At 35.4% G+C, this 25,800-nt stretch overlaps 2 protein-coding genes across 10 annotated transcripts; both read right to left on the bottom strand.

Moving 5' to 3' along the window:
• Positions 1 to 8,016: 8,016 nt before the first annotated feature.
• On the bottom strand, positions 8,017 to 12,990 carry LOC100250989 (uncharacterized). 4 transcript variants are annotated; one of them, XM_010650437.3, is made up of 4 exons: positions 12,756 to 12,990; positions 11,815 to 11,873; positions 11,372 to 11,722; positions 8,017 to 8,500 (listed from the first exon to the last, which is right to left on the bottom strand). In XM_010650437.3, the coding sequence occupies exons 1-3, from the start codon at positions 12,864 to 12,866 to the stop codon at positions 11,374 to 11,376; spliced, it is 519 nt and encodes a 172-aa protein (XP_010648739.1). In that variant the 5' UTR covers positions 12,867 to 12,990; the 3' UTR covers positions 8,017 to 8,500; positions 11,372 to 11,373. The 4 variants fall into 4 exon arrangements, with proteins under 4 accessions (XP_010648739.1, XP_010648740.1, XP_002285465.1 ...); XM_010650438.3 differs by lacking the exon at positions 8,017 to 8,500 and adding an exon at positions 10,470 to 11,016 and having other exon boundaries at positions 12,756 to 12,986; XM_002285429.5 differs by lacking the exon at positions 8,017 to 8,500 and adding an exon at positions 10,470 to 10,919 and having other exon boundaries at positions 12,756 to 12,986.
• A 1,270-nt stretch (positions 12,991 to 14,260) lies between these two features.
• On the bottom strand, positions 14,261 to 21,689 carry LOC100262752 (topless-related protein 1). 6 transcript variants are annotated; one of them, XM_019219671.2, is made up of 25 exons: positions 21,590 to 21,689; positions 20,489 to 20,589; positions 20,219 to 20,398; positions 20,016 to 20,129; positions 19,775 to 19,933; positions 19,413 to 19,515; positions 19,156 to 19,327; positions 18,979 to 19,037; positions 18,698 to 18,842; positions 18,446 to 18,609; positions 18,281 to 18,350; positions 18,108 to 18,181; positions 17,934 to 18,029; positions 17,754 to 17,849; positions 17,493 to 17,620; positions 17,119 to 17,353; positions 16,862 to 17,011; positions 16,401 to 16,550; positions 16,088 to 16,177; positions 15,823 to 16,002; positions 15,468 to 15,596; positions 15,270 to 15,365; positions 14,953 to 15,150; positions 14,653 to 14,819; positions 14,261 to 14,535 (listed from the first exon to the last, which is right to left on the bottom strand). In XM_019219671.2, exons 2-25 carry the CDS (start codon positions 20,572 to 20,574, stop codon positions 14,397 to 14,399), a joined length of 3,180 nt encoding a protein of 1,059 aa, XP_019075216.1. In that variant the 5' UTR covers positions 20,575 to 20,589; positions 21,590 to 21,689; the 3' UTR covers positions 14,261 to 14,396. The 6 variants fall into 6 exon arrangements, with proteins under 6 accessions (XP_019075216.1, XP_010648735.1, XP_010648734.1 ...); XM_010650433.3 differs by lacking the exon at positions 21,590 to 21,689 and adding an exon at positions 21,455 to 21,583; XM_010650432.3 differs by lacking the exon at positions 21,590 to 21,689 and adding an exon at positions 21,458 to 21,583.
• Positions 21,690 to 25,800: the final 4,111 nt, after the last annotated feature.

Below are 25,800 nucleotides of genomic sequence, written 5' to 3'. Positions count from 1 at the left end.
GCTCGAATATGTATGTCAGGTCTGGAACTCATGACGTATCCGAACATAGCATACAAGCACTACAGGGTCCCCAACCCGGTGTAATAGGTAAATGAGGTGATGAAAGAAAAGGTTATGTGCTCGTATGAGGCTCAAAAGGCCAGCAACGGGTAACTCTATATGTGAGGGTGATAAAGTAAATAGACTCATGAAATGGTGGCCACCCATCCTTTGACCAAAACCTCGAACATTGTGCTTTCGAGATCTCACATGGCCAATACTAAAGACTGGTACCCATTCAACATAGTCATGGCGACTCCTCTGAAATCGTGCGAAAGCTCCCACTAATGCTCTATGACAACCATCAATGTACTCTGAAAATCAACTCACTCTATCATCTCAAGCCACTCACCATCATCTCATAAAATCACCATGTCTAATCATCCTGACTCTCTGAAGTCATGTGCAATAGCTCAAATCTGGATGCTTCATGATAACCCCTCTATCTCAACAATATCGTCAAACAATCAAGCCACTCTCTCATCATGAACCATCTATCATTGTGTGAAGCTCACCTCGGGTCTAATCATCTCGGACTCTACCTAGTCAGATCAAGGAAATAATGGAAAGGAAAGACAATGGTACTGTAGCATGATAAGGCGAACAAGGGTAGTAAAGTCGTGTAATGGTGCCAAGGGGTGGTGTCATGTCAGGCTCAAGATGGGTAGGTCAACAAGTCCACAGAGTCAGGGTATGAATATGGATATGGTACTGCTCTGATCAGAAGGTGAAATTAGTCACAATCTCGAACTCCCTAGGTCGATCTCCTGATCCTAGGTCAATAGGCTTAATATCCTTCATGATAAGTCAGGCCAGAGTGATCGTGATGTGCAAATGAATAAATGTCTTAAGTCAAAAGTACAACACATCATTTGATATATGGTCCTGTGATGACAATCTATAACTGGAAATATGACAGAAACTCTAAGGTCATAAAGGTGTCCACTGTGAGATGGCTACAAATGTGACTAAAGAATTTCTATCAACGATCCAAAAAATGAATGAGGTGTGAAAAACAACACTGTCACGAGATCGATACTCCATCTATAACAAAATATCTCTGATTCACTTTCAACCCAAACTCAATAAAGAAAAATGATTAGGTGGTAAAGGCGAACATCTAAAAAAAATGGTGTGAATGTGAAAACTTGCCTTTCACCTTTTTGTAATGAAAATCTGGTTGAAAATAGAATCAGGCGACTCAACCAAAGAATGAAGTATCAAGCCCATGATAGGTGAAGAATATAAAAAAGTGAGCATAATCAATGAACATATCTCAAAACATCAAGTAGAAAGTGACAACAAACTGAAAGAATGTGTCAGCCTAAGAAAAGAAGACTATCTAAAGTCCTAGGAAGAAAGTGTGCTAAACTCAATGAGCGACAAGAAGAAACCAAAACCATACAATAAAGGGTGGTCCAACTGATACTCAAACTCGCACTGATCTCTAAGCACTCTCAACTGGAGACCAAATGAGGAAGTACTGGATCTAAGCTCATCCTACAGGTCAAGGTGGCCCTAAAATAAGATGGGTGGACTTTAAAAGATCCCTAACAGAAGCGATCGTACCCTCCGGCGGTACACAACCCTCTACACGCCTCCGAAGAGACGGGGCGCTTCCATGCAAGGTGGTCATCACCTCCACACATGCACTACCTCACATCCCAAGGGGCTCCTATGGTGAAACTTCTCCTAATGGCTGGCGTATCTCACAACTCTGATCACTCATCGACGATCTAAGGTGCACAGTGAGTGATGTGGGTGCATCCGAAAACCCTATGAAACTAAAAGAAAACACACTGGCCACACAAATATCCTGAAATCTAGCTCTGGGCTATACAAGTCTTCAAAGTTCGGACTCCAATCAGCATTAATATGTCGACCACCTCCAGAACGCTCCCAATCATAGATATAGCCCATCGCTAGACCCTACTCCTAATCACTAGCTTGGTCGAAGAGCAAACAAAGCAAACAAGTCTCATATCAAATATGAGATCAAGGAAAACCATGTCGAACCGAGACTAGGGACTTGGAAATAAGGGGATAAGTGTGTGTCCCACATAGACACACAACTCATGCAGTCACATCAGGATGAGAAGAGTCATGCTACAGACAGTCATGCAAAACAAGTATATATCATCCAAATCTACATACAAGCTAATTGATAAGAATATCTAACAATGATAGCATGCTCCATGATAATCAAGATAATATATAGCCGAGAGAATCAATCATGTCCAATCAAATGATATACAATGGTGAGTCTATACATGCGAGGTAATCAGAACAAACATGGCAAAATCAGAGTCACTATGCTAAGCAAGGTAAGATGATCAATCAACATAATCAGTATATCAATGTCCCAAACAAATATAGCTATGAAGCACGGAAAAAAAACGCCACAATCGGAATGCTCAATCAGGATAAACAATCATCATAATCAACATGTCAATGTCCCTAGTAAAAACAAACGCCCAAGCATGCGTCAAGTGTAATGATATCAAGAGCTCTCAATGTGTAATCAATAGTCAAATAAACACACGCACAAAGAGAGGTGGGTATCCTATCCACTGATCGACCAATCAAACGCCACATTTGCCTCAATTTATGTTCAAGCTTGACCCTCTAAAAGATCCCTAGTGGAGTCGCCATTTTGTGGACCCCGCATTTCGGCTCATGCGTTCCCCACTCAATGGCGAGCTCGATTTTTTTATTTTAAAAAATGATTTAATCGGTTAAAAAAAATGACTTGGAGTCGCCACTTATTTTTGTTTTATTTTTAAAAGGGTAAACAAAATAAGAAAGAAAAACCCTAAGTGTGACTCCTTACTTTGGAAAATGTGGTCTGTGAAAAACCGGATAGGGTTCGGGGGTCAGGTTACTTATCGGGAAGGTACGGTAAAGACCGTAGCACCCCTCTAAGTCCCTAAAACGGGTCTCTACTAATAAAATGAAGCAATCATGACAATTGATTAATCGAGCGTGGATACCAAATGAATATCACCGAGACAAAGTAACTGAATGAACAGGAGAGACAAAGAATGTACCTGAGTGATGATCTGACTTATTTCATGGGAAACAAATGTTAGCAATTAAACACAGAATAATCGTGTGTATTATAGAATAGTGCAAATTAATCACATATAACAATCAAATCAATCAATCCACCAATCAATCAATCATAAAATTACATATGTGGGGCCCCCACCAAAATCCAATCTATCTTGCATTAAAGATGAGTGAAGAACAGAATTCCGGATGTGAGACATCCGGAAGAGGTGGAACGTCGGCCGGACAGAATTCCGGATGTGAGACGTCCGGAGAAGGTGGAACGTCGGCCGGACAGAATTCCGAATGTGAGACATCCGGAGGAGGTGGAACGTCGGCCGGATAGAATTCCGGATGTGAGATATCCGGGTGGAATGTCGGCGGAGAAGAATTCCGGATGTGAGATGCCCGGGTGGAATGTCGGCGGAGAAGAATTTCTGATGTGAGATACCCGGGTGGAATGTCGGCGGAGAAGAAATCCGGATGTGAGATACCCGGGTGGAATGTCGGCAGAGAAGAATTCCGGATATGAGATACCCGGGTGGAATGTCGACGGAGAAGAATTCTGGATGTGAGACATCCGAATAAGGTAGAACGTTGGCCGGACAGAATTTCGGATGTGAGACATCCGGGTGGAATGAGTGAGAATTCCCGTCCGGGTGGAATGAGCGATGCCACGTGTCGCAAGGGGCTGTCTGTGTGTCCAAGGGAGAGGGAGCCACGCGACAATTTTTAGGGAGGATCCCACATACACATGGGTATTGATGATGAGTTAAACGGGCATGAAATGTGAGAATATGGTAGTGATTAATTCTTCATTCAACCATTCACAAGCCTTCACACAGGCTTTTTACCAGTTAGGGTCTTGACAGCATCATGGTTGGCATCCGGATATTGAGTTGAAGAGTGATTTACCCATATGATAATATTATTAACACCGGATATTTAAACATTCAGCTTCTCAGAAATCTGACCCGATGCCCTGTTATTCCCATGAGACCACTAAATCTGCCCTTCTTTCCATAAATTCAAATACTAGCTTCCTACATCATCTTGAGACATCACCTCCCGGTATGAGATGCGTGGGGGTTTATGCATGATGAAAATAAACGGGAACAGGAGTGGAGTGATGGATGGAGACGTAGGCATGTTGGATAAAACGATGAATAATAAACGAGAATGGGTATGGGGATGCTGATGAGGTGAGCTTTGCTGCCATGACAACTACTCCAGATTTTCTAGGATCTCCTTCAAGCAGGGATGAGAAAATGGATGCGTATCATGGACGGATATCAAGAGCAAAGGAGGACAACAAAACAGAGCACAAAGAGTAGATACAAGAAAATGAGCTCGATAAGCTATGCTTCATATCATACCAACAGGCTTAGATGATGGTGGGTAAGATTAAATGAGTATCAAATGAAAGGTAAAACGTGGTTACAAAAATATCTCATGGAGAAATCAAAACCAGAGCAAACTAAACCACTACAAAACCATTAGCAAAAATATGAACGTATTCACTCCCAATCAACAATCATCATCTGAGAATCAGTAAAAACAAAGTAGAAAAGCACACCAATAGAAGCTGACGAAGAATACGCAATAAACGTACCTCAAAATAACTCTCTCAAACTAGGTGGGCAAGAAATCGGACAGCTATCCTTTCTCTCAAGCAACCAGCCCAGGAATGCCTCTTTCCCACTAGTCCTCTCAAGCCAAAAACTCCTCTCTTTCCTTCCGTCCCCCTTTCTCCCCTGCCTTCTTTTTTCCTTCTTTCCCCTTCCTTAGCAAGTCACCACCTGCCTCCTCCTGTTCATGCATCAGCCAGTATGGCCTGCCCAACTACCCTCACTGTTGCTGTACGCTTCATGCAGACGGCATCAAGCTCTCAGCTGGGGGTCCCCTACCCTCTCTAAAAAATGTAATCCCAAACCAAGAAAAATCCCCCTCCCCCCCCCCCGGGTCCTCACCACCAAAGGGGGTCTACACTAATACTTTTGAAATATGTGTTACTTATAGCCTATTTTTCGTTATATATATATATTAATTTTCAAAACATATTTTGTCCAAAACCTATGCAGAAGTTTTTTTTACAAAACATATTAATTGTTAACACATTTTTCTTCTTGTGCAATGTTTGTTTTTATGTTTTTTAATTTTTAAAACATAGAAAACAATTATTATTTCCTGTGCTAATATATCATTGGCTATTGAAATAGTAGGTATGTGTTTGCAATGCTCAAACTATTAGAGTTTGTTGATCCGAATTCTTTTGGTCCGATCCAAAAAGCTCACGGTACGAAATATGTGGTGAAGTTAAAATTATGACATTATCAATCACTTTTTATCCTTTATTTTTTCAACATTTAAGTTTGTTATAATAGTTAAACCCAATTTCTGATACAAAATAAAATAAAATTTATTTAAATTTTTTTATTACTTTTTTCTTAAAAATAAATTTTAATATCTAAATTTTTGGTAATGTAGATAAAAATGAATTTACTATGAATTAGTCAAATATGTTAGGAAAATCACAATATCCAAATACAATAGGAAAAATAAATTGAAATAAAGAAGATAAATAATTTATGTGATTTGACGCAATTGTCTATGTCATCTAGAAAGGGAGATCAAATTAGTAAATCAAATTTACTAATCTTCATCAATACACATTCAAACTTCTTCAACCTCTATTTACCCAAAATCTTATACACCCTTTGTCTATTTCTCTTTATTCTTCTGATCATTCACTTTTTTATTCTATCATAAAATCCTATGTAAAGCCACATATTTATATGGTCTTATGGACCAACCCTCAATAGTAAGTTTCATGATCCTTGTAAAACTTAAAAAGGTAATTTTCATAAACCTAAACTCTTTAACTATTGACTTTAATAGTAAGTTTAATATTAACAATCTCCATCTTGACTAAAATTCTCTTAATCCATGTGTAGGATATCCCTCCCCAATAGCCACCTTTGTACCCCTTAGAGGGTGGGATACCACCACTGCATAATCGATAAGAATAAACACGTCTCAAGCTCAAACTCTTATCAAACTTAACTCAAGAAATCATATTTGTCTTTTCAATAACTTCATTCTTTTTGCAATTAGTCTTATCCATGTGCCAATAAATACCCTTAACTGAAAATGGAGTCATAATCATCTTAGCTTTGTGCTTTTTAACCAATATAACATCTTCAACCATTTTTTTAGCACTAACATAAGACTCTTCATGACATCACTACATCATCATAACTCCACCTAAAACTATCTTCCCAACAAAGGTGTATAAACTTTTCACCTTTTTCCCCTTAATACCATCCTTTGCAAGAAAAATCGTAACCCAAAGTGTCTAGAACCCCAAAGAAATTAAATTCCATCTTAATATAGGAACATACTTAACATTAGTCAATGTTTTATAACACCGTCAAACATTCCTTATATGGGCATAGATGAAATGTTGCCCATTAGAATAGTAATAGTATTACATTCCTTGTAGCATTGAAAACACTCCTCATATAGACGTGTAATATCGAAGAGTTAGAAAAATACATATATTAATATTATTTTACATATATATTTAGTAAATGTATTTTTAGTTCTATTTTAACCACAAATTTAATTTTATCATAAAAATTTTATTTTGCATAATAAATAATATAAAAAATGATAAAAAAAATTATGACACTTGAAATATGCATATCTTATATCTTAATTCAGGCACATGTAGAAGGGCTATAAAAAAAATGATGAATTATATATCTCACCACTTATTATATCTTATATTTTGGTTAAATATAAAATAAGATAAAAGATAAATAACTTAGCCTATCGCATCACCAACAAAATAGAGGTTAGAATATAATATTTTCTCTTTGATCCTATATCATGTTATATCTAGTTAACCAAACATGACCTTATTTATTTTTTGAGAAATTAAAACCCTCAAAATCCTCTATCAAATCCTTTGAAATCCATATATATTATCAATTCCCTCCATTTTAAACACGAATATAAATATTTTAAATCAATTATTTTCTTCTCTTTTTTTTTTCTATTCAAATCCCCATTAATGATAATTTAGTTATTTCCTAAAAATTAAGATTCGCAAGTGATCGCTCTGATTTTTGTCGTTTATTGGATCAAAACAAAATTTATAACCTAATTCACTATTCTATAACAATCTATACCCGATCAAAAAGTGGTTTTAGTACAAACTACTGTAGCATAGTGGTTTTTAGGTATCGTCTACAAGGATGGATTATTCTTGGTAATTAAGACTTGAATGAAATGAGAAGAAATGGTTGAGATCAAGTGAAAACAATTTGACAATTCATGATAAAAATTCAAAATGACAATGATTCCAAATTTAGAGGAAAATGAAATGTAAAATAAAAGAAAATTAATAGAAAATGAAATTCTCGGAGTTAAGATTTTCTAGAAAACAATTTCTATGGTGAATAGATATTAAGATCTAATTTTCATCAAGTTAGATTGAAAACCTAAATTTTCATCTAAACTGATTTTTGATTTAGCTTCAGGTCTAGATCTAATTTATCTTCAAATTAAGTCATTTAATCCAAGAGATCAATTCAAATCATATATTCAATTCATCTTAAATTATCTTCCAATGATTCACACAATGCAACTATTCAATCTCATCAAATCTAGCATTAAGAATTTGATGAATCTACCTAACTTGCATTGTAGTAATCATCCAAGACAATTTAAAGAAAAAAAATCCTCAAATTTCAATTAATCAATCAATTAGATCAAATTATCTTTGCAATTCAAGCTCATTTATCTAATTCACCATAGATCTTGCCTCTAGATCCTCCCTCCTTTGAGAAAAAAGAGATTTAGTCACTCATGCTTGGAGATTTGATCTCACAAGACATGTTTGGCTAGTGAGAAAATAAGAGAAAATGAAGGAAAGTGGAAAATTCTATAAAGAGAGGAAATCTGAAAAGTTCTACAATCAGAAATGTATCAAAAGTCCCTAAATAAGTTAATCAAGTTTCTATTTATAGGCCAAGGTCAAGTGGACACTTAGCATCATCTAAGAGGTCTTCCGAAGGCTTCTTTACCAAGAAATCTAGAAAAAAAATACAATTTCGCACGATTGTGCGAAGTGGAAAGTTCATCAACACCATTTTTGTCTTTTTGGAGCATTTCGCACGACTGTGCGAAATCAGTTTTCACTTCTCCCCTTTGAGCTGCAGCCAAAATCCCCCCTAGTCCATTTCGCACATTTGTGCAAATTTTTTGCATGTTCATGCGAAATTGAAAAACATGGTTTTTCAACTTCTTTTTGCCATTTATCCCATTTCTTTCTTTTGAATCCACTTACACCACCTTCAATTCAGCTCCAAAGCTTGGTCCAAGTTCATTGCCTCTTCTTCATCATCCACTTCAATAGAATGAACAAAATTGATTATAAGAATGAAACACATTGCTAGTCCCTTAGTAAAGAGAAAATTACTCAAAAAGAAATTCTTAAACTCATTTGGAAAATGTTTTTGAAAATCCCATAGCACAAATGGTCAAAAATGAAACACACCTCACCATCCATAGGTGTCATCAAAATCTCAAACTCATTTCCTATCTCTAATAGAAAAGACATCATGCAAATCAAAGTATCAAAGACATCCATTTTCAACCTCTAAAATGATATTTCCAAACAAGTCTTATATATATATATATATATATATATATATATATATATATATTAAATATTATAATTTTTTTAATTTTAATCAAATATAAATTATATATTTATGACATCACCGGTTCGATCATGATTTGACTACCGATCTGACCAGTAAATCATGAATCGACAACTTTTCGATTCAATGTCCAATTTGATTCAAAAAACATTGATATTGTCTACCTTGTTCTTAACCTTCATTATATGCAACAAGAGCACCCGTCCAATCTTGGTGTCAAAGTTCACCATGTAGAATGAAACCATTGATCTATTCAATTATCCCATGCACTACTAGCAAGTCATGACCCTCAACATCCACAATGATCAAGTGCAAGTGCTTTTTACAAGCTTGCATGGACTTGCGTTAGCATGGTTCCACTGTCTACCACCAAGCTCCATTCACAACTAACTTCTAAGGATAGTTGGAAGTCTTTGTGGCCCATTATCTTTGTTCAACCCAACACAATTAGTGAGGAGCCAATAGCCTTAATAACTTGTGCATGCTAGAAAAGTTGTAGGGATTGTATTTAATATGGAAATCACATTAGATTCTATGATCAAATCAAACTATAGTGATAAATATTCTTTTTTTCATTTTCACTAGAAGAAATAGAAGTGTTGAAAGACATATCAATATATAATAGAACATGAACCAAGTAAGAATGGTTCGATTTTCTCTCAAATTGTCGCTTTCTTTAAAATTGTTGTGTATTGGGAGAATTACATACACAATTCAAAAGCAAGTCTATCATAGGAATGATTAAAGAATAAACTACAATCCGGAGTTTTCAGAAAGATCATCCAATGAGATCCCATATGATTAAAGAGAGAGTTCTTGAAATTTAAGATATATATATATATAAAGAGAGAGAGAGAGAGAGAGAGGATTCCTTTTAATTGTATAGATATATTTTAAAGTTGTAGTCAAACCAACAATATCCATATGAAATGAAATGAATTGTTATAAACAACATTAAAATGCAAATAGCAATCATGCATATAGCAAACTACTTTTAATTATGTAGATGACTTTTAATGTCATGTAGACCTAAGGTCGAAGGTAAATAACATCTAGATGGGAAGAAGTAATTGTAATGGTGTGGGGATAAAAACCTATTTGTGTGGCACTACAATCCCATCAAACAAAATGATAACATAGTGTCTATATGAAGAAATGATTATTAAATTCCACAACGATTATATATGATTGATATTTCTAATTCACTACATAGACATGTTTTAAATCATGCCTCTTTCTATTTGGCCCTATAAAGAAATTCATCCATGTAGCTCTGCATAAAGTACAAGTCTCTGTAACCTTATTAAAGTATATGTCCCTCTAATCTTATAATTGTATGGGATACATCAAGATGTCATACTTTGAATATTTACATCATGGCACTTGTATATTAATAGATCATATCAAAGATGATCCCCAAGGAGGTGTGAGTTTATTTGAGTGTCTATCTAACCTCACAATCCTACCAATCAAAAGAAAATTGATAAAAAATGAAAAATAAATATAAAAAAAAGGACAATAAATCGAGAAAACATTTTTTTTTCAAAACCTAGTTCTCAAACAAAATTTTATTTTTGAAAAACAAGAACCGTTTATAACTATCAAATTTTACAAGTATTTTATTAAAAAAAGATATATAAAAGTAGTAAGACATGTGGAAGCACCTTATATCATAGAATGAAAAGGGGATTACATGCCTATCACAAATGCAGGACAAAATGGATATGCCATTGCTAAAAGGGAATTGATAGTGCGGATGTGACCATAACCCATAACACAATATGGGATGTTATTGATGGAGCACTTAAGACTTAAAACTGACAACTTTCATTAAGGACATGTAATTTGGGAAGAAAGAAGCCTGAATGGGAATGAATTATTCCAAAGGCAAGCTACTTTTGACGAGACATTCACCACCAGTTTTGGCCAAAGCCATTGGATCTACATTCTCCACCCTCTCAAAACCATCATATTTCAATTTCACTCTGCTTTCCCCTGTTGGGAAGTTCAATGATTGAGAAATTTTTACATGCCCAGCATTATGATGTGGAAGTAGAACAAAGACCTTTCCCTCATCCGATAGACCATTTGAGCCTTCAATTTCTGTGAATAACCATCCAAGGGCACAATTAATGGCTAGGAACATGATTCAAGAATCAGAAATCTCACTCTCCCCCCTCATGTCTGAGTGGGTCTAGTACTGCAAAAAAGACAAACATTCCCCTTAATGCAGTATTGCCCATCAGAATAATCAAAAGCTCCATCTCAAGAGCTACCATTGTTTGGAAAATTACTGGCTAAATATTGAAGAAAGATGGTTAGACCACTTAGATGAGCCTAGTAATATAATCTTGCAATTCATGCTTAGAACAAGTAATATAGCACCACTGTCACAAGAAACATGAGATGTATTGACAAAGACCTATAACATTAACATTATAGACCAAGGGTTCATACAAAAGTATTGAGAATTCTATGTAGACAAGCAACCTCAACAAACTACCCAAAAAAGGAAACCAAAAAACTAAAAACAAAAAATGGGAGAAACTTTTTACCCTCATTTCCTCCTCTTGGTAGGTGGCTGAGGAATCTCCTCTTCCTCCTCTTCCTCTTCTTCCCCCTCCTCATCACCATCATCACTGTCATCATCATCATCCTCATCATCGTCGTCGTCATCATCATCATCTTCATCATCTTCGCTTGCACCATCACCATTGGCTTGAGGCACATCCTCAGGATCCCCATCACCCTCTTTATTTCCCTCTTCCCCAGACAAATTGTCTTGGTCATCATCACCATCCTGATCATCTGCATCATCGTCATCTTCTTCATCATCCTCAGTGTCGCTGGCATCTTTATTCTCAGGATCAGATTGTTTCAGCCCATGGTGCTTAGGTATCGGAAACCTGGAAAATAGTTTTAAGATGCTAATTTCAATCCCCTTTAAAGGAAGAATATACACAAAATAAAACAAGGTAAAAAAAATCATGCCACTGACCATTCAAATGTGGCAGGACCCATGGATAACAGCGACATGCCCTTCAACAAAGATCCCATCTGAAACAGCCCAAAATAACATGTTGACACAATACTGACAGTAAGGCATACAAAATTCATATAGGTAATCAAGAAAGTTATACAAAGGAAACACCACAAAGAACAATAGTCAGAAATCCCTATACATTCATTCTCAAACTCATGCCCAAATGGCTTGACTTACCATATAAGGAACACCTTTTTGGGGAAGATTTGGGTTCAGAAAATCCATGCGTGACTAAAGCCAAGGCTAGAGAAAGTAATCAATTCCACCATCCAATCAAAAAGGTTCATCATCATTTTAATATAAAACCAAAGCCTGGAATTCAGACTCTGAACCAGTTTATATATATGTATGCTTTCAACCTAATTGAAAGAAGATTTTCAGATGGATATTACTTATGAATACTGTGTAATTTCTAGTGATCCAAAAGCATACAAACAACCAGAGAAACAACTTGGAATTTGTTTACAAAAAGTCACACGAAGCCCTGCCTTTGATTCAACAACTCTGTAACCAAATTAATAGTTCATTAAACCCTAAACCCAAATCCAGTTCTACATGGTATAAACATAATAAATTCAATTAGCTCAACAAATACCAATCCAAACAAACAAACAAACCACCAAATAGAATAATTAAGAACAAAAATAGAGGGAAAAAATATACCTCCAGAGGGACAGACAATTATGTAAACATCATTGAAACAAAAGGGGAAAAAAAAGAAAGTCAAGAAAAAAGCTAAAAAATTAGCAGAAAAGGGAATCCTACTTAAGAGTAGGTTAACACAAGACACTGCAATTAGAGTATAATCAAACCCTAAATTTGCAAGCACACATCAAAAAGGTGCCAACTTTACAAGAAAAAAAAAATGCTATATAATGAGAAAGAGAGGGTTATACCATGAAGAGGATGCAAGCAAGAGATTTTGCAGTTTCTGCAACCACAGCTTCCATGAGAGAGGAAGCAAACCCATCCTTCAAAACGACGGCGTTTAAGGGAAGAGTACCCATTTTCAACTCAGCACTGAGAGAAACAAAATGCAGAGACAAAAACCCTAAATCAGAGAAGGTGAAGAGGAAAACGTTAATTCCATCAGACCCTACCAAAAATTTATGGGGAAAAAAAAATAGTGTTTATATAGGGTTTTTTTAAGAGAAAATTAATTTCAAGGCAAGATGGTGATGACGGGTGGTGACATGAAAGAAAATGACAGTCACGATCAAGGCCGTAGAAAAGCATCTGTTTCTGATTATGTGGATGGAGATGATATTTTAGTTTGTACTCTTATCTAATGGTTGTGATTTAGCTGTCTTTTGGGCAGACTGGTACCCTGATGTTACGATAACCAAAAAAAGTATAATTTGAGGAAAAATAATATTCTTGAGTCGGTCCACTTAGATAATACCATAACCATCTACATTGGCATTTTTAATTTCAATTTTGGTAAAATATTTGTGCTAAATCTTAGAGAAATTTTATTATTTATGTTTTTTTTTTTTTGAATTGAATTTTGGGCCTAGAAAATTTTAATTTTAATTTTGGAAAAATATTAGTATTAAATATTTAAGCAATTTTATTGTTTCATATGATAGAGTAGAGATTAAAAATTTTAAACTTTGAAATAGAATTAATGATTTTATTATTTTAAAAACCTTTGTTGGGCCCTAGCCCAACACTAGTCAACCGAAGATGTTCTTTTAAGCCCACCACTACCTTACCACATTTGGGCCTGATAATTCACAAAGGAGACCTAGGAAGAAGCATTGCCCCGAAATTAGAGTGTTGTTTCAAACTAGGCATTTGGGCCATTAAGATATACATTTTAATCATCTCCCCCAAACTATTGTTTAAAATGGTCCCCTGGTATATTTTGAACTTTGGTAATTGTTTTCGAAAACAATTCTGAAAAATAGTTTTTGAAATTTGTTCTAAAAAGTTGCTTATAATTAATATTATGACCCTATTTGATAACTATTTTCAAAAATAGTTTTTGAAAACTATTTTCCAATGTTTTGTATAATAAATATCTAGTTTGAGAACTTTAAATATTTTTAACTTGTTTTATATGTTTTTAAATATATTTTAAAGATAAATTTTATACATAATGTTTTATTTTTAATCATTCTTGGTATTTCTATAATATTTTTTAAAATAACCTTCAAAAAATAAGGGAAACCAACTGAAAAATGTTCCTTAAAAATAACATATTTTCTGTTTTTATGAAGAGAAAATAATTTTTACAACATGTTTCCTATTTTTAAGAATAGAAAACAATTTTTTATTTTTTGGTTATCAAATATGTTTTAGATATATATATATATATATATATTATTTTATTTTATTTTTTGTGGAGAACATGAAACTGTTTTCGAAACCAATTACTAAACAAGTCCATAAGAAGGGGTATCATTAAGACAGTTCATTCATTTTGAAGAAAAGCATCCAACACATGGAAAGATGCTCCATATCTTCTAGGCATTCTCTGCGTTCTTATACATGAAGCCTGAGCAAACTATCACCAAACTTTAAATCTCAGTACATCAATGGTGTCTAGGCAAGCCCCATTGCTCTTCAGGCTCCAATGGCTCAAAGACCATGACCCCACCAACACTCAGACCTAGCGCAAACTGGTTCGGCTTCTGTGGATGTGCAGCAACCGCAAGCGGGTATATTCTAGACCTGAATCAAGAAGAGAAGCAATGAAGAAATGATCATTTGAAGCTGAATCATAAACAGGCCAAATGAAATTAGCTCAACATTCCAAGTCAAAGTTTGGCAATGGAATTTGTTGAGTACCTGTCACCAGGAGGGAGATAAGCACTAGGACTAATCCGACACCGAATTTGAAGATCTTGAGCCATGAATATGCAAACAGCCCCATCCAGAAAGCTGGCATATACTAACCGGCCATCGCATGAGAATGTCGCATCAGAGATTGGGGACGAAGCTCCATCAACATTCCACTGAAAGCACAAAACTGAAAATACTTTACACTAGGAAAACTACCGCAGCTTCTCTATTAACAAATGATAATGATATATTGGAGCCAAGCTAATAACAACTTCCATAACAATGAGAAAGGTGAGATGAAGATACCTCTCTAACACAATATAGTGTCATCGCCTCATATATAGCGAGCTTTGGTTGGCACACGACAAGGAAGCTGGTTTGCTCCTGGGAAAACTGGACTCGGGTGTCCATCAAGTTTGCCTGTCTCATCTCCTCATTTGGAATCCACAAGTATCTGCTTCTCTGCCTTTCCCATCCACCCGATAACGAGTTCCACACAACTAGCTGGTTATTGTGAAACATGGTATAGAATATTAACATCCGAGTCATGAGTCAGAAGTTCATATAAGTATTTGACAGAGAGAATGAAGTAGCAGTTCCTAATAAAAGATAAAACTACTAGCCTGAGCATCGGCTCCCGAAGAAACAAGTACATCCAATACATAGGAGAAGGCAAGGCCTGTGATTCTTTTAGAATGGCGTCTAAGCTTTTTTATCATCTACAACAAAGAAGAATATGATCAACTCCCTGGATTTTATTGTTAGTAATTTTGCTGCAGATATCCATTCACAAAATCATATATACGGATGTATGCCTGTACCTCGCTTGTTCGGACATTATATATCTGGATTGTGGAATCATCCAGGCCAACTGCTATTACATTGTTATCCCAAGGATGGACTGCAATATATGTTGCAACAGGTGGTGGATTCATGAAAGTTACCATCTTCTGCAATTTGCCCAATTGAATTTGAAAATTGTCAGTCCAAACTTACAAAATATGGTAAAATCCTTCTATTCTATTAGCAGTTAAAACCCTTTGTAAGAAAATAAAAGAACTTACAAAAACTTGTCACTAATTTTGTCATCTTTGACAAAAAATGACAGGAAAAAATCAAAAGAACTTTTCATTGTAGACCACACCCATTCATTAGCATTGCATCAAAAGTAATTACCTCAAAACTCCTTATGTTGAACAAGGAGATTTCGCCACCAGAAGATGACAATAAGTATCCATCACTTGCAGTCAGAGCAAAACAGCCTGGAGCCTCATCAAGCATCGAATCAGTTACATCATTTGTCATCATCTCGCCAAATTTATTTCGAAGGAGTCGAGGATGAACACTGGTCGTTGCCTACATGAGAGCATATCATCACAATTACCTTAATTCAAACTTCAAGACTGAAACTCTCTTCTGATCAAAGATGTGAATCTTCTACCTTGCTTGGCCATTTCCAACGCAGATGGATGGCATCTGCTGCTAATGCCAAAATGCTGGTGCCTGAATGATGGTAGGTCAACCTCAAGATCTGCAGTAGGCACATGGGGTGTGCTCAGAAAGTTGGGAAGAACATCATTTTCCACTTTGATATGGTATGGAGATGCTTAATTGAATTCACTGGACTTAAAACATCATTTTCTATAGTTGTGTTCAAGCCCAGAGACAACCAAACTTATGATGCTCAGTTTACCAGATTTGAAAATACCAAGAAAATTTTCATGAATAAACAATACCCATCATTGAAACCATACCTTGCTTGTTATGATGGAATGAGGAGGGAGCCTCAACCACCGAAACTGATCAGGTTCATTCAGTGCAGTGAACCTCCCAACTATTGGTCCATCATGGCCTTTTTCAGGTGATCTTTGTTCTTTAGCTCCTAAGGCTCCTTTGTCTTCACCCTAGCAAACACTCTTCATGTGTCAATTCAAAAGTAGTCTCAACTCTCAAAAGGGATCCACTTTAAATAGGAAAAACAGAGAGAGAGAGAGTAGAGATATGACTGCAAATAAGCAAATGTTTGGCGGTATATAGAAATAGAAGAATCAGAATACAGAAAAGAACATAAATGAATTTACATCTGCAAGGTTAAAACTCAATGCACTTGCACAACCGAAAGGGTCTAATTTCATGCCATATGAAACAGAAGAAGTACTAGGTAGGAACTGTTCCCCTGCATAACAGTAAGAGAAGGTTTCCTAATTGAACTGACCTTTGGAACAGTAGCAGGTACACAGGGAACTCTCTCATTTGTTTGGAGCAACTGAAAACCATTCACAGACACCAAGATTTTGATCTTATTATCATTTGCAGTTACAGCCAATAATGTTCCCTCCTTGTTGAAGCGGATCAATCGACTTGCCTTAAAAATAAAAATGAAATGTGCAACTCAGACAATGGCCATATATTATTACCAAAGGCAGCTATATATAATTCATCCACAAAGGATACCACCCAAACAAAACTTACAGGTAGCATTTCACTGGCATCAATAGGTGTTACAAGATCGACAGCATTCAAATCCCAAAATTTTAATGAGAAGTCATCGCCAGCCACCAATAAGCCGTTTTTTGCCGTGTCAAATTGCATAACACCAAACGAACATTTATTCACACCTTGGATGGTTCTCTTCATGATGCTTCCCATTTCATGCCATTCAACAAGGTGAGACACTCCATCTTTAGTGGTTCCGCATGAAATTAGCCTACAAAGCATTCAATAAAAACAACATTAATAAGCCACCACTTGATCCAAAAGCTTAAACTCCTAGATAATGAGACAATAATGCATGTCAAGCTGACTTGGTCTAAAGCCTAACAGGATAATAGTTCCAGTAAACCAACCTTTCACCATCAGCACCAAAAGACATTGTTGTGCAGCAGCAACCTGGAGCATCATATTCAGCAATAGAATGGTCCTTGTCATAGGTCCATTCTTTTATTTTACCATCCACCGATGTTGACCAGATATGCTGAGGGAAAAATGTGTCAAGGTATTTAAACAAATTGAAAAAAAAGACACACACACACAACATCAGATATAGGAAGCAGTCTAGCAGAAGCCATAGAATAGATCAGAAGAAAATAAGAACACGGAATCCTTACTTGAAGATCATTGTTAGCACTGGAGACCACACAACAAATAGGAGATTTATGACCCTGGAAAATGTATAGTATGGCCCCAGTAACCAAATGAAACACCTAGAATTACAGAAACATAGTTATGAAACGACTCATGACTTTCTCTATGACTAACACTACAATTGTCTAACACAATCAACTGACCTTAATTGTGGCATCGTCTCCACAGGTAATAATAAAATGTTGGTCATTGGGGCATGCAAAGGCAAGATCATTTACACTACCATCATGAGCCTCAAGCTAGAAATTAAAGTTCAGTATTAGAAATGAAATAATACACTTGAATACAAAGCAAGAGAAAGGAAGACCAGAACTTACCTCCATATACTCCCAAATGCTATTTCTACTGCAATAACAAAATAATTGCACAATGTCTTCAGAATATGCAACTCCTGTTTATTGAAGTATTAAACAATTGAATTAATAAACAATCGAGATTCAGGTCATGAGTTAATCTGAAACCAACAGTGTTTCTGTATTCTCAAGCTCACCAAATAAACTGCCATCTGGGCTCCAAAGTACACGATTAACTGATGGATGTCCAGGTCTAACTTCACCTTCCTGAATTTCAACAAGATCAGTTTAGATTTCAAGTCATTCTTATGATATGAAACTGTTATTCAGTTTAAATTATAAATTAACAGAAATGGACATACGCTTTTTGAACATTGGCCTTCTTCCTGGTTCCGAAAGCTAAAAATTCTTGAAAGCGACTTTTTTTGGGAGCCTCCTTCCTTGTTCCAAATTTTAAAAATTGTTGAAAAAATCTTTTCTTGGGAACAAACATCCCACATCTCTATTTCCCCTGCACTCGTTCCAACTGAAAAAACCATGCTATGAATCTAGTAACCATATCCATCTGAACAGACCAATACTTATCTCAAGGTATAAGCTTCTGAAAGGCCAACCTATAAGAAGGGTGTGTTTAGAAGGGTGGAAGTCGATGCTGGTCGGTCGTGATCCCAGATCCAACATCTGCACAACGATCTTGGGCAGGTCATTGGTTACATTGAGTGATGACTTCGAGCCACTCAGACCCGGATCAGAAAATGCCTATAGAATGTACAAAAATACCACTATCAAGAAGTTAAAAACTTCATATAAAATGACTAGCAAAATTTGTTGCTGAAAGATATGCCAGAAATAAGATCATGAGCAATTGAAGTCAGATTCAGTACAGGTCAATTACCTTGTCAGGCCTTGTCCTCAACAAGTAATTGGAATTCCCAGGACAACTGGAACTTGCAGCTATACAGTGCAGGATGACATTGAGAGTTAACAGAATGCATATTCATGTACAAAATCAATTTAGATATATAGCCTTAACTCACTATTCTACGGAAGAATTGGTGAAACAGTTTGCTACCTGGGTTTGAAGAACTTGGATTCATAGCTGCTCCAGTACCTGCTGGATGAGTTAAATTTTGTTGGCCGGACATCACCTTGGAGAAGGGAGTTTCAGATGCCATCATTGCACAATCAAGAGGCTGTGCTCCCTTTATGGGAGTTTGAACTGGCATTTGCTCGACTTCAAGAGGCTGAACACGAAAAGAGTTAACATATATGTATTAGTATAGGTAGAGCAGAATAGAACAAAGCTAACTAAATCAGCACGGCCACAACCGTGTTTGCCCCCATAAAAATGACGTCTTCGGATTCTTTTGCAGATTGCATCGGCTTGTCAATCACAGGTGCTTGTGATTGCAGATTAGTGTTATCAGGTTGCCTGCATTTTCACACATAAACACTTCTATATCAGCAATGTAGGGGGAATTTGCAGAACGGATACTGCCAATTTGCATTTCATATGACATAATTGCTTGTTATGCTTATCGAGAGCAAAAGTAAACCAATTTTGAATTTATATGAATCAAAAGGTGAATTGGCATCATCCTTTTAGTCAAGATGCAATCCTAGAAGAATTCCCATTTTGGATATATGCTGTCCACTTTGTTAAAGCCCGTAATTAAATGAAAACGCATTACCTTTTCTTCAGGAGTTCCAGTAACCTTGAAGGTTCAAAGTCAGGGAAAGAGAGTTTCTCTCGGATTAGAGGATTTGCCCTGAGAAGCTTCTTGAGCTCCACTGTCAACAATTTCCGGGCAGTTTCTGCATCCTTGTAAGTTGATAGTGGTGCCATTTCCCTACAAGGTCCTCAGAACTTCATTAAATACCAATGTACAATCCAAGTGTATCATTTCCAAATATTCGATTAACAAACCATACCTGAAATCATTTAATGCCAGAAGCTGTGTCATCTCTTTGAACAACGATTCATTATCTGATGCAAAAACTTTCAAATCCTTCTTGAGGATTTCTAAAGCCTTCACGTCATCGTGCCTAATCAATTCCAGAGTTAGAAAAATAATTATTATGCCACACAAGGGAGCTAACAAAAATGGTAAACTCATGAAAAATCATAAGCATACTTATCCAATGCCTCAAGGTACTTCTGCTTCCGTATTTCAAAGAAAATTTTTCTTGAGTAGTTATTGGCTTTCAAATTGGTGAAAGCCAAAAGGTAATGTTGTGCCTCATCAAATTGACCCATGTGCATCATCTCCTCAAAATATGGCATGTTGAAGAAAACTGCAGACTCTCTTTCGAGCCTATCCAGAGACGAAAGAAATGATCATAAAGCAGAGATTAGGGGGGAAATATGATTCCAAATATGAAAAGAAAAGTTGGAAAAGAATTACTTGTGAACGGTATCTGTATATTTCTTCTCATGCAGAAATTGTAGGATCAAGAAGATGAGTTCTTTCTTCTGGAGTTTCAATGCCATTAGTACTGCCTGTTTCTGTCTTCCCAATATCCACATGAACCAAAATCAACAACATAAACATCATCAACAGGACTCAAACAAAAAGAATTTTTTTTTTTGGGCAAGAACGGAGATTTGATTCAATTAAAACTAAAACAAGAAGGAATGTGCACCCAAAAAAAGGGACATTCATTGGGATGATTGTAGCCTTAGATATAAAACTTTTTCCGGGAAAATATTTCTACAATCTTGCCTTGAAAAAGTAGAGCTTGAATCAGACATAGTTTAGAAAGAGGAAAAAAAACAAAATTAAAATAAGATCGAAGGCAATTTTCCGGAATTTTAAAAAGAAAAAGAAGCCATGTATCTGAGAAAATATATCCATCAGGAATGCATCCTTCTATATAAATTTTTCAAGGAACTTTCAGCCAAGAAAATGGACCTTTTGCATCCATATGAACACAAAATAAAAGATTTAAGGGACCTTCATCTAAATCAAGGGAAGAAAGAAAAGGGCTGAGTGCATCTAAATCAAGAAAATCTGGGACCTTCATCTTCAAGAAAATGATAAAGATACAAAATCAAGATTAAAAGGAAACAAGAAAAGGTCCCTGTGCATCTAAAAGCAATAAAAAAAAATGGAAACTTCAAACAATAACATTCAAGATCCATTTGATGTAATCAAGATGATTTGAAAATTGTTCTAAATTGTTGACTGAAAAGGTGAAATGAAATAGCCCTGTTTACAAGGATTAAAAGCAGCAAATCAATGGTGATTCAATGGGACTAAAGCTGCTGAAGAAAAGGTGGAAAAGGGCATGTGAACATCAGACAAGAAACACCCATTTGAAATATGATGAAGAAAACAGAGAAGAACAAGGGATTTAATGAAAAAGAGCACCACCAACTCTCTCCCAACCAGCTCTGCTTAGGCTGCTTACTCTCTCTCTACTCTCTCTGGTCTTTTTTCCTGTCAATTGATTCTCTGGACAGAGACAGATTGATATGGACAAACAAGATAAAAGCATTAACTTACCGAAAACTACAAGTGGAAATGACAAGTGGACAACATTTTATTGTAAGAAGAAAGACTATGACCATTGTAAGAAACTTAAAAGACTGAAAATATCTAACAATAACAAATGTAATCCTGCTATCACTTATGGCGGTTGAAGAACCCATGATGTTTGTTAACTTACTAGTAAGAAAAAAGTAACTTTTTTTCACTGTTCTTCCTCAAGAAAATAGAATAATACCTTTTCATTTTCTCCCATAAGACAATGATGTGCCTTGTAATTTTATTTTATTTTTCAAAATCTCAACCAAGTATGCACTATATATAGCCAAACTATATACTAGTTATTCATTAACATGATAAGGTGATGACAACGATGCTCTTTATTTACTTGCCGGAAATTTCTTTCAATTAATGTTTTTTATCACAAAAATATATGTCATGCCATAACACAAAGAATCATAATCAGATGTCATTTATGGATTAGAGCTCCAAAATCCAACAATTTATTACATGCATATTTTCAAATAAGTCGGTAAATTGAATTTAATGATGCAAACGTAAAATCCAGAAAAAGCGAGTGCACTTACTTTTTAGTAAAATTTGGTCTAAAACTCTATCACTTGTGTTGACCTCACATGCTAATTCGGCCCATTTAGCAGAAAAGATTGGTAAAGTTTAATTTGAGAGCTCTTTTGAGTGATATAATGGGGAAAATACGATTGAAAATGAGAACTTTTATACATTCAACCGAGAATATAATGATTCAATTGTCTACAAATCCATTTTTCGTATCCTAACAAACTTATCAATGTAAGTCTTGGATTGTGTATAAGAAATAGTAATTAGAACGTTAGAGTTAGTGATTTTATTAATTATGGTTCTCCTTATTGAAATTGGATGCTTGTATTACTATCCTTCTCAAGTCACTCATGATATTAAAAGGTATTCGGTTTTGGGGTCTCAAATCATTTACGACATTAAAGGTATTCAACAATGATGATTAAATATGTAGGAATTATTTTCATGGTCAATTACCTCCCTGTTTCACAGCTTGGTATATCAATAAAACTATGTTACAACCCTAATAAGAGTCTTAAAACTACATAACAGATAAATTTATTCAAACAAAATATTTATAACTTGAAATTGCCTTAGATTACCTACCAAGTTTGCAAATTTTCCTAAATGACGACTCAATCCCCCTTTTCCCAATTAGTAACAGTGATTTCAATCAATTGTGTAGTCAACATTTGCTTTGTACTTGATTGTAAAGCAAAAGGAGTGAATAGTTAAAAAAGTTTTAATTCTTCCTTCTCTTTTGCAAATGCAATCTAGTAGCCATTTAGAGCTTATTTTAACAACATAAAACAGATTGAGAGTGGACACTTGGTGAGTTTGAGAACATAAGAAAGATCGAGAATAGAAGTTTTCTTTAAGAGAAAAAATGGATAATAATTAATTATGTTGAATTTAACATTTTAAACATTCTAAATCAAATTTCAAGGTAGTTGAAAATGTTTTTAAGAATGTACTAAACCGTTAAGTACGCAAATTCAATAGACCATCCATGCAATTAAATGGAAATTTAATAGTGATTGACGGTCCTCACTAGAGGATCATATGCATTAATAAATCTTTTTAGCACATGTTACTAAAATTTCTTATATCATTTCATAACTATTATGCAATCCTAAAGCTCCTTAACTGAACCTTTTCATCACTACTCTGAGATTTTCCATTGGCATGATAGAGAATTGTCTGTTGACTTCCTCTCACACTTCCTATTATCTCTTGAGTAATTAATAGACTCATAATCCACACAATTGAGTGGCTTTTTCTATAATACCTAATCCATTATAGCAGCTTCTTAGTAGAAAGCATGTCTTCTTGATCTTCCATTTAAAAACCACTAAACAACCTACTCAAATGAAGGCTTGACTTTTCTTCTCTCTGTATCTCCCTCTCTGTCATTCTCCTTCAAATTCGCTACATTAGTTGGTTTGTAATTTCACTTTAGTATTTCTTGAATGTGACCAAGTATAGATGGGGTGTTTTCTTTGACATGAAGTATGTTGAAGTACATTGTGCTTTGATGATACTTAGGAAAATGTTAAAAGATATTTTCTATGACTTTCATTGTTTTTTTTGTCTAAAGTCTTAATAGACTTCAAATGCTTGCAAACTGTTTAAGTTAAATTTAAATTTCATCTGATATGAAATCTAAATGATACTTCCAAATTAATTTTTATTATGATTTCAGACAATTTCAAATGTTAAAAGAACAAACAAACAAACAAACAAACAAACAAATGCCAACCGAGATTCCATAGTCAATGATATAGTGTAAATTGCTTGAGATATTTGACAAATAAGATAAATAAATCCAACTTCATTCTATAGAAACACAACTCTTTCCATTTTTGTAAATAAAAGGTTTGCATAAACAGTTATTGCTGCAGAATGAACAGTCTAGTTTATTGGACTTTAGATCACAAACCCTGAAATTTAGTTCATCTTAGTTCAGGTGCCTTCTTACCTGTCTAACACGGGGCTGATACTAGTTTGACAACACTGATCCTTTTTCAGTTCAACAGCAAAGTAGCAAAAGCCAATTTTCTAGGAAAATTTTCTAGTTCGTAAAAATTCTTAAAGATGGGGGTGATGATAAATCAGAAGTAGAAGCAACTTCTGTGGGCACATTAAGAATGCAGTGGCTCAAATACTCGAATTGCACCATGTTCACTCCAATGGTGAATTGCCTGCAATCATTTGGATGAGCAGAAATTGAGAGTGGGTGTATCATACAAGAAGGAAAGAGTTTGGAACCATGAAGAGTTTATCATATATGTTGAAAGCAGAGCAAGCGAAAGTAGCACAAACTCAGTATTCTAGGGAATGATGAATTTGAAGCTTGTTTTTTCCTTTTCCTAATGCTGAAAGTAGTAAATAATTAGTAGTCATTCCATGAACATATCATGTGTGATAAAATCATGGAGAAATTTTTTGAAACCCCTGAACATGTTTATGAACAATTCACATGCCCCATAGTAAAGTTAGGCAAACATCTAAGAGAAACTCGGGTAATGTGACTTATCATATCTGGCATTAGGCGGCATATAAGCAGTTGGATTAATAATACATTGTATGAGATTTAAAACACAAATCATGCATGGAGTTCTATCCAGAAAGCTCACATACATTAGCATATTCTCCCACAGTCCACTACAAGCACAAGACAGAAAGAAAAACAATACTAAAAAAAAAAACGGAAATGAAAAGAAAATAGTATTCCAGAAAACAAAAAATGCAGGGTATGGGATGAAGATATATACCTGATTTATGCATTCTAGTGTTATTGGTTCATCATATATGGCAAACTGAGTTCCATGTACAGCAATGAAGCGTCTGATCCCAATGAAACTGAACTTGAGGGTCCAACAGTGCCATGGACATCCATCCAGCTGGAACCTGCATGAATGTGATGTTCAGTCTTCCCACTTACATATCAAAGTCCCACACAATTATCCTGGAAATTAAGCATGAACGAGAAAATTGAAATCCAAGTTATGAATTGAGTCCTCATGAGAACCATGGGAAACACTATACAAACAGAAATCCGTACAGACAGGCACCAACACAGTTTTGTCACTCTTATTTCAAATTTAAATGGCCGTCATACTTGTTATACCATGTGATGTGTTTGAGATTCTCAATATGCAGACTAAAAAGGAAATTTGAGTATGAACCAGAGCATCCGCTCCGAAACAAACAAGTTCAGCATACTCAAGAAGGCAAGGCTAGTGAATCATCTTGAGTGACACATAAGCTTGCTCTTAAAGTACAACTAGCAAGAAAATGAACTGTCCATGCAAATGGCAACCACATTGCTATCATTACAATGGAAGGCAAGTGGTGTTGCTGGAGGTGGGCAACACAAAAGGCTTGCCATCAATTGTGATTGTGCAAAGAATATGAAGCAGCATAAAGTGGTTTTTGAATGCAGCACTAAGAGATGCATAAATGTGTTTCATGCCATGTGAAACACGATAAATGACAGGAGATATTAACAATGCAAAACATGAATTAAGAGTTAAATCATTGAGAAACACGATTTTCTCTGTCAATGATGCTTCTTTGATATCAAGGACCACTTATAAAATTTAGAGTCCGTTTGGTAGAAATTCTTAGAAGTGCTTTTAATATTTTTAATACTTGAATTTTTTTATCAA

The sequence above is a fragment of the Vitis vinifera genome, chromosome 4, assembly GCF_030704535.1.
Source record: "Vitis vinifera cultivar Pinot Noir 40024 chromosome 4, ASM3070453v1".
Lineage (NCBI taxonomy): Eukaryota > Viridiplantae > Streptophyta > Magnoliopsida > Vitales > Vitaceae > Vitis > Vitis vinifera.
Note: the sequence above shows the minus strand (reverse complement) of the source record. Positions and strands in the feature narration are given on the sequence as shown.

What these genes read in the sequence shown, in the direction of transcription:
- LOC100250989 (XM_010650437.3), bottom strand. Translation starts at nt 12,866, where the DNA reads ATGGGTACTCTTCCCTTAAACGCCGTCGTTTTGAAGGATGGGTTTGCT. An exon ending in TTGCTTGCATCCTCTTCATG is followed by an intron (nt 11,874 to 12,755) that starts GTATAACCCTCT and finishes GGGCTGTTTCAG; the next exon opens with ATGGGATCTTTGTTGAAGGG. An exon ending in GGTCCTGCCACATTTGAATG is followed by an intron (nt 11,723 to 11,814) that starts GTCAGTGGCATG and finishes ACTATTTTCCAG; the next exon opens with GTTTCCGATACCTAAGCACC.
- LOC100262752 (XM_010650431.3), bottom strand. Translation starts at nt 20,610, where the DNA reads ATGTGGATATTGGGAAGACAGAAACAGGCAGTACTAATGGCATTGAAA. An exon ending in CTGGCATTAAATGATTTCAG is followed by an intron (nt 19,934 to 20,015) that starts GTATGGTTTGTT and finishes AGGACCTTGTAG; the next exon opens with GGAAATGGCACCACTATCAA. An exon ending in TCAACATAAGGAGTTTTGAG is followed by an intron (nt 15,597 to 15,822) that starts GTAATTACTTTT and finishes GGCAAATTGCAG; the next exon opens with AAGATGGTAACTTTCATGAA.